Source organism: Colobus angolensis, unplaced genomic scaffold, assembly GCF_000951035.1.
Source record: "Colobus angolensis palliatus isolate OR3802 unplaced genomic scaffold, Cang.pa_1.0 Scaffold178, whole genome shotgun sequence".
Classification (NCBI taxonomy): Eukaryota; Metazoa; Chordata; class Mammalia; order Primates; family Cercopithecidae; genus Colobus; species Colobus angolensis.
The window spans coordinates 4,700,211-4,708,948 of record NW_012114910.1 but is presented as its reverse complement, the minus strand read 5'-3'; the positions used below and the strand labels follow the sequence as shown (position 1 = coordinate 4,708,948).

At 53.6% G+C, this 8,738-nt stretch overlaps 1 protein-coding gene across 1 annotated transcript in view; it reads left to right on the top strand.

The window, feature by feature from the left end:
• ADGRG3 (adhesion G protein-coupled receptor G3) overlaps positions 1-7,457 on the top strand; it is a 21,024-nt gene extending 13,567 nt beyond the window's left edge. The window contains exons 9-12 of the mRNA XM_011938828.1: positions 2,393-2,673; positions 2,851-2,944; positions 4,081-4,364; positions 6,774-7,457. Of these exons, the coding sequence (XP_011794218.1) occupies positions 2,393-2,673; positions 2,851-2,944; positions 4,081-4,364; positions 6,774-6,883 (769 nt within the window). The 3' untranslated portion in view covers positions 6,884-7,457. The remainder of the gene's footprint in view (positions 1-2,392; positions 2,674-2,850; positions 2,945-4,080; positions 4,365-6,773) is intronic.
• The last annotated feature ends 1,281 nt before the right edge of the window (positions 7,458-8,738 follow it).

Below are 8,738 nucleotides of genomic sequence, written 5' to 3'. Positions count from 1 at the left end.
AAAAGAAAAAGAAAAAGAAAATATATGGCCCCTTATTCAAAAATTTTTAAGAATGTCAAGATGGCGACAGTAGAACATGAAGTCCTTCTGTGTATGGGGCCCTACACACGTCACGTGCTCATGAAACTGGCCCTGTGTGAGCATGTGTCTGCATGTCTGCATGCATCAGCTTATGCAGTTTTATCCCGGAGTTGAGTCTTACTGGTCTAACTTGGACCACGTGCCCATGCCTGCCTGGGTCACTGTGGTCAAGGGCTGGAATACACAGATTGGCCGGCCAGGCCACATGCCTGCTCTTGGGTTTGAGTTAACAAAGAACCCCTGGCCCCTGACCTATGTTGTGCCTGAGAGTGGGGACAGGCATTCCTCAGGGAAACCTGGGGCTGTGTCCAGAAGATGGGGGAGTGAGTGCAGGACAGGCAGAAACAGCAGAGAGCACTGCAGCCTCGCTCGCCTGGGCCCAGGCCATGGCTGAGGGACCCACAGGACCTGCCAGCTTGAAGGAGCCTAGGGGAGCTGCCAGTTCCCCAGCTTGTCCTGTCCCCCAGCCTCCTGGGGGTGCCTGGGAGTGACCTGAAGCAGCCCTTGGGTCTCCTGTCCCCGCATCCAGGGCCGTCCCACTGCCCTCTCCATGTGCCTCTGTGTCAGCATTTGGCCCCAGGCTGCAGCCCCCACTAGGCCCACCCACTCCATCACAGACCAACCCATGAGTGTAAGTGGTGCCCCTCACCCCCACCCTCCAAGCCCTGGCCTAGGACATGGTCCCGGTCCCCAACAAGCCGAGTGTGACTTGCCAGCTGGCCGTGTTGCTGGACCCTGTGAGCGGGGCTTGGAGCGCCAGGAAGAATTGCCACCAGCTCCTCAGGGTGGGGCCTGGCATCTCAGGTGAGGTGGACATGATCCCAGATGCTCCTCCAGGAAGCCCCCGGCTCCCCTCCCTCGACTGAGAACCCTTTTGGATCTGGTGTGCTAAGAATTTTAAGTGGGAGCTCCAGAGAGAGGGAGGTGAGCCTGGTGAGTCACTGGGCAGGGAGTCTGGAGCCCGGGGTTGGAGCCCCTCCCCTGCTCTGTGACCCTGTAAGACTCCTCCTATCCCTCTCTGAGCCTTACCCTCCTACTGCATTTTCGGCTTCATGCACCCACCCACCTGTCCATCTACTTCACCAGTGAATCCATGGCCCCTCCAGTGTTAGGCCTGAAGTTCACAGCATGGGAGAGACCCCGAGGAGGGAGAGAATGGGGAGTTACACTCTGCTGCTGGGAAACGTCCAAATCAGCTCAGGCTAAGGGGCATTCAGAGATGGCCTCCCCAGAAGGAAACATCCAAGGGGCGTTTGAAAGGCAGAAGAACAGGAGTCAGGCAATTAAGGTGGGAAGAGCTGGGGAGCAGGGAAAGGCATTGAGAGCAGTGGGAAGAGCACAGGCAGAGTCTGGGAGGTGTGAAAAATCAGCATGCATTCAGGAAACTGCGAGTTACACGGTTTGGCTAATGCAACTGTTACTGGATGGTGCCACGAAGTTCCGGGCTCTTGGTGCCCCGAACAAAGAGTTGGATGAGACACACAGAGAGAGCCAAGCAAAGCAGCGAAAGTGTATTCCACGCAGTATTCCACTCTCAGAGAGGGAGAGTGGGCTGACCTCTGCGAAATGAGATCAGCCTCACCTTGGTGTAGTTGGGTCATTCCAGATATTTTTTTCTTCTCTTCCCAAGGCTGCCTAATCTCTAGCCAGTGTCTGGCTTTTGACTGATAGGTGTGTGTTGTTCAGTTACTTTGGGCCCTTGTGCACTTGTGCATCACCTCCATCCCATAATTTTAAGTACATGCATGATATGCAGCCCATATGCATGAACCTTAAGTAGCTAATTATCATACAGGGTTATGTGAAAGATACTTTTTCTCTCTAATGCAAATGCCCATCTCTGAAGAGCTGCCCCTTACTGGTTTGGTCTGGATCTTCCTGGCCATGGGGTCCCTTTTTTGTATCACTTTTGTCTTGCCTGCTGAACCTCTGCTTTTCATCTTGCTTCTTGCTCACCCGCCCCATTAGCCTAGCTTCTATTCTCTGCTTTTACTTATTCTGCCCTTTATCCAACTTTTAATTCCCTTTGCTATTCTCCTGCCTCATTTTCTGGCCTCATTTTCCCTATTATCCTGCCTCACATCGATCAAGGGATGAGGATGGTAGGATCCGGAACCCACAGGGCCCCACGGGCCATGAGAGGCTCCTGGACTTGAACCTCAGGACATTTCCACTCTGTCTGCTGGCAGGGGCAGAAGCTGGCAGTGGGGGTGGAGAGCCATGGGCTGTTTGGGGTGGACAGGCCTGGATGCCTCATGAGAGCTCCCCATGGGAGCTGTGGCCCCTTGGGGCCTCTTATTTCTCTCCCCAGGCTTTCGAGGCAGAGGTTCAAGTCAGAAGATGCCCCAAAGATCCACGTGGCCCTGGGTGGCAGCCTGTTCCTCCTGAATCTGGCCTTCTTGGTCAATGTGGGGAGTGGCTCAAAGGGGTCTGATGCTGCCTGCTGGGCCCGGGGGGCTGTCTTCCACTACTTCCTGCTCTGTGCCTTCACCTGGATGGGTCTGGAAGCCTTCCACCTCTACCTGCTCGCCGTCAGGGTCTTTAACACCTACTTCGGGCACTACTTCCTGAAGCTGAGCCTGGTGGGCTGGGGTAGGTGCTGCCTGGGTGGACAGAATAAACAGCTGACCCCGAGGGTGCAGAGGGAAATAGCAGTGGGGAGAGAGAGGAGGGGCTCCCAGAGCTGGAGGGATGGCCATCTGGAAGGGGTGGGGAGGAGGACGTGCCAGTAAGCCCCAGTGATGCCATGCCGCTTCCCCTTGTGCCCAGGCCTGCCTGCCCTGATAGTCATCGGCACTGGGAGTGCCAACAGCTATGGCCTCTACACCATCCGCGACAGGGAGAACCGCACCTCTCTGGAGCTGTGAGTGGCGGCTGTGGAAGCAGGGGCGATGCCACATATCGGGGCTGGAGAGAGGTGGGGAGATGAGGGATTTCCAGGAAAATCTAGACCAAATGTGTCAAGACCAGAAGAATCCTCAGATCCAGCTAGCTCATGGCACAGAGAAGTAAACTGAAGCCTAGAGACAGAGAGGAAGTGAAATGAGAGAGGGGGCCTGAGAAAGGAGAGGGAGAACTGGACCAGGAGGCAGGATGCCTTACTCGAGCCTGGGCCAACACGAGCCCACATGGCACCTTGAGGCAAAGTAAAGAAGGTCACCCTGTCCGCATGCTGGGTGTGCAGCCTGGAGAGTGGATGGTGTGTTGGATTTCAGCCCCCACCTGCTGCCCAGCCAGGTGTCCTTGTTCAGGCCACCACCTGCCCAGTGATTCCCAGTAGCCCTGGGTCTAGTCCGGGCTCTGCCCTGTCTGCTGTGTGTGTGACCTTGGCAGGCCTGATCTCTCCCAGGGCCTCAGTCTCCTCATCTGCACCATGGGGGAACTGATCAACATGCTCTTTGAGGCCCTTTGCCCCTGCAGTGCAGGGGGCAGTGGAACTGAGTTCAGTTTCTAGACTCCCACCTTGGGATCCTTGGGGCACTCACCATTGGGCCCACGGCTCTCTGCTAAAAGGAGCTGGTAAGGCCTTAGACCTGTCCCCAGGGCCTCAAAAGCAGGGGCCCCAGGAGCTGGGGAGGTCACAAAGGTACAGGCAGTGGGCTGGGTGGGGACTGCAGTGAACTGGCAGTCACAAGCCCATCTAATTAGCAGCCAGTTACTATCCTTCAGGAGGGCATCCACAGAGCTGCCAGGTGTATGATTTTATAGGAGAAGCAGAAATCTAGGTATTTATACCAAAGCTTCGGATTTTAAAGGCAGCCACTAATTCAGTTTTTTCACAATGTAATATGGGGCAAATGAAACATGTCTTTGAGGTCATTTTCGCATTAAAGAGACTGGAGTCTGGTGATGGCCCCTCCCACAGCGGGAGAGTCAAGGATTGATGGGTGGAAATGGGAGAGGCACCTACACAGACAGAAAAGCTCAGCCAGGGGACTTCCTGGGCTTGCTGGCCAGAGGTACCGCTCCCAGTCCCACCACGGCTGTCCCCTCCTCCAGATGCTGGTTCCGTGAAGGGACAGCCATGTTCGCCCTCTATATCACCGTCCACGGCTATTTTCTCATCACCTTCCTCTTTGGCATGGTGGTCCTGGCCCTGGTGGCCTGGAAGATCTTCACCCTGTCTGGCGCGACAGCGGTCAAGGAGCGGGGACAGAACCGGAAGAAGGTGCTCACCATCCTGGGCCTCTCGAGCCTGGTGGGTGTGACATGGGGGTTGGCCATCTTCACCCCATTGGGCCTCTCCACCGTCTACATCTTTGCACTTTTCAACTCCTTGCAAGGTGAGGCCCCTGCACCAGGGAGGTGATGGGCTGTGTTGTCTGTCCCAGGAGGTATTGGGAGGTAGGGAAGAGGGTGGTTTGCAAAGCACAGGACTCTGGTCAGGCTAGCTCAAGTCAAGGATGTTGATTTCAAATATTCAGAGCAATGATCCAGGGCAGCAAAGTTTGGCTGCTGTACCAGTCCGTTTGTTACTATAACATGAAGGAATAGTGGAGACTGGGTAATTTGTAAAGAAAATGGGGTTAATTGGCTCATGGTTCCACAGGCTGTAGACAAAGCACAACACCAGTATCTGCTCCTGGTGAGGCCTCAGGAAGCTTCCAATCATGGTGGAAAGTAAAGGGGAGCCAGCATGTCACATGGCGAGAGTGGGAGCAAGGGAGTGGGGAGGCGCCATGCTGTTTTAAATGAGATCTCGCATGAACTCCGAGCGAGCGCTCACTCATCACTAAGGAGATGGTGCTAAGCATCATGATGGTGATACGGATTCATGAGGATCCACCCCCATGATCCAATCCCCTCCACCAGGCCCCACCTCCAACACTGGGAATCACATTTCAACATGAGATTTGGAGGGAACGAACATCCCAGACATATCAGCTGCCTTCATGGAAGCTGCTACCAGGATCAGAAAAAGCCACCCAAACCAAAGCAGATACGTTCTCCATCGTTTTCCTGGAGCTGTGGAGTCTCTCACCTAGTGTCTGTGGAAATTCCTTCATTCTCTCTCCACTCACCCTTTACTACCTATGGCCCCAAATGGTTACCCAACATGGCCGCCATAACCCTACCTGACCTTGCAAGTTGGGTGTCCATCATGCATCTCTGGTCCAATCAGCAGTGACCAGAAGGGCAGAATCATGTGATCTGATGTCCACATGACATGGACGGGATCTCCAGAGATCTATAGAGGTAGGAAGGAAATGCTTGCTACATTTTTTACCGGCCCCCACAGGGCCCTTCCTCTGAGATCCCAGCAAAGGGGTAAGAGCAGTGCATGGGTTAGGGTTTGTATGTGCTCTCTTTGCTCCTTACATCCACAGCTCAGAGAGGCATCACAGCCTGACTGTGTGTGAGAGAAACAGCCAAGACAGGAGTGATGAGACTCAGCCTGTTCAGAGGAGTCACTAGAAACCCAGGCATCCCAGATGCAGCGGATACAAGCCCCCAAGACCAGGGCTGGCTCCCAGTGCCCCATGAAACTGTGTGGCTTAGTGGCTGGGGCCAGGCAGCCCTGGGGCCAAATCCTAGCCCCATCCATGACCCAGCAAGTCACTTGGCTCCTCCCGTCCTCATTCATCTTGAAATTGGGATAATCCCATACTTATTTTACCAGATGTTTGTTTGTTTTTGAGATGGAGTCTTACTCTGTCGCCTAGGCTGGAGTGCAGTGGCATGATCTCAGCTCACTGCAACCTCCACCTCCTGGGTTCAAGCAATTCTCCTGTTTCAGCCTCACCATGCCCAGCTCCTTTTTGTGTTTTTAGTAGAAATGGGGTTTCGCCAATTTGGTCAGGCTGGTCTCAAACTCCTGACCTCAGGTGATCCACCTGCCTCAGCCTCCGAAAGTGCTGGGACTACAGGCGTGAGCCACTGTGCCTGGCCTGCCAGATTTCAAAACGAACAATGACAATGAATATGTGGGAACCACTAGGTCTTCAATATGTGGGAACTATATTAATTATCACAGAAATTATGACTGTAAGGCCATCTGAGGCTGTCTCCAGATGGAGAATCATGAATCCACAGCTGAAGAATCCCAGGGATTGATGGTTGGGGAGAAATGCACCTTGAAACTATAGCTGACCTCGTTATTCTTTCAGAGGTTACCTTAATAGGTAAGCCTGCATACTTCACTCTACTAAGTTTCCATTGGGTCTGGGTTATTCTGTTACCTTCTCTCTTCCTCTCCAATACTACAGAGCCCTTGGTATACTTGAATTGCCCATTGAATTCTTCTCAACATTTGTCATGTATATAGTGTTTCAGTTACAGATTTCCTTGAAACAGACTTTTTCTAAGTCATGTTCTATACTTCCTATCATTTCTTGCACCCAACACTTTCCCTTTTCCTCTTGCTGGAGTGCCTCCCATAGTAATCCTTTATTGAGGGAGTGATGGTTGTTTTGCATGTCTGAAAATTCCTCTATTTTGCTTTTTCTTTTCTGTAACAGGCATATGTAGATATTTTATTTGAAGGTCTCTGTTTTTCATTTCCAAGATCTCTGTTTGGTTCTTTTTTATTTCATTTTTGAAATGGTTATGAAATGGTTGCATTTTTGCCCGACTTTCCCAGAAGTTCTTGAGTGGTTACGGTGGGTCTCCTCCCTCTCAGCAGCCACCAGCCCGGGCTGCCCCACTCCCTGGCACCTCTTTCCAGGCTCACTGAGGCCTCTCCTCCCTGACAGGTGTCTTCATCTGCTGCTGGTTCACCATCCTCTACCTCCCAAGTCAGAGCACCACAGTCTCCTCCTCTACTGCACGACTGGACCAGGCCCATTCCGCATCTCAAGAATAGGAAAGCACGGCCCTGCAATCTGGACTTAGCTCTGGCTCGCTGTGTGACCTTGGGCAGCTCTGTGCCTCCCTCTGGGCCAGTTTCCTTCTCTGTACAATATGGCTGGGGAGGGAGAGGATGGGACCACGTTTGACCACGTGGCTTCAGAGATCCCCTCCAGATCCAACTGTAGGTTCAAGAGTCCACATAAGCAGGTTTGCAGGGCTCTAAAGTTCCTATAGTCCTGAGACCCCCTGCCTGCAAAAAGTGACAGTCACCTCCATGCCCTACCCTCATTGCAAAGCCCTCACCCACATTCTGGTCTCAGCAAGAGAGAAGAGTCTGTTGCTGGCGTAGCCCTGGAAGGAGTCCCCAGCCTCTCCCCTCTTCCTTATCACTGGCCTCCCACAACTACCCCTATGGCTACCTGTAACCTTGAGGGGCATTCAGGAGGCCAGCATTCCCTCAGGCATTGGGGGTTTGTTTTGGGGGGTGGGAGTTGATCCTCCCACCCAGTCTGCCCCTGGTCTCTGCCCATCCCATCACAGCCCACCCTCCTGGAAGAGACCCCAGTGTTCAGGGTGCTGGCAGCCCTACAGGTGTCCAGGGACACTGCATTTCAAAGAACCACTGAATGGGTGAGCTACCTTGGGCAAACCCCCCACTCCCGACTCTGACTGCCACGTACGTGGGTGGCCCAACCTCTGACCTGCTGCCATCATAGAGGTAGAAAGCAAACGATCTGGGGCTCAGCACACCTGGGGGTGCTCCCACTCATTCACTGTGTGGGGCCGAGGGATGAGGGTGGGGTTGAGGGCTCCCTGAGCAGAGGCTGGGCATTGCCACTAGAACCTGAGCTCCTAGAGAACAAGGACCTGGGTGGCCTCGCTCACTGTTCCAGCCCAGGCCGAGCACAGGGCCTGGCTCATGGCAAGCCTTGAATAAATATTTGTTGGCTGAATGAGTGGATGTATGAGTTTGGCACCAGCCTGGCAGAGCTCTGAGCCAAGGGGGTGTCTCAGAACAGACCTAGGTTGGGCTGGGCACTTCCAGTAGCTGGGGCTCCATGTCACAATCGAATGCAGATTTCTCAGTAGGAAACAAAAAGAGGCAGAAATAGCAGAGATGGGGGTAGAGATACAGAGTTGGAGAGACAGAGAGAGAGACTTAACAGACAGGCTGACACAAAGAGGGAGAACGGAGGCAGAGAGACAGATGCAGGGAGATGGCAGCCCCACGCCAGCTCCAGCGACACCCCCTGCTTGGGGGAGCAGTGCATGTTGACATCATTCCCCTCCCTGGAGCCTCACCGCACAAGTCCATCTCTCACTCTACCCACAACTTACCAACCATCCTCCCTACCTGGCCCCCAATCCTCCCCAGGGAGCTCTGTGGACTGTCAAGCCCTGTCTGCAGGTGAGAAGTTATTGTCACTATTAGGCCTCCCCCAACAGCCCCGGAAGCTGTAGGCTGCAGCCCACCTCCCCGTCCAGATGCTGTTGTTGGCTGCAAATGGATGCGTTTCACTTCCCCTCCCAGCCCGCAAGCAGTTGAAAGACAGGAAGGCTGGCCCTCGCCTTGTGCAAGTTGCTGTGTTCCTGGAAGGGAAATCCTGGGGTGTGAATATTTCATCAGTTGAGCCATAGGAGCAGTTCTGGTGGACAAACTTGGTGTGTTTTGGGGCTTATCTTCACAGACATCTGTTTCTCATGCTCAAGGTCTTGACTCCCTTATCTCAAAGACTCAGGGTTAGTAACCTAAGAACAGCTGTTCCACCATCAGATAGGTCTGGGCTTAAATCCTTGCTCAGCTGCTTAGGAGCTGTGTGATCCTGGGCATGTTACTTCACCTCTCTGAGCCTCAGTTTCCCCCTCCA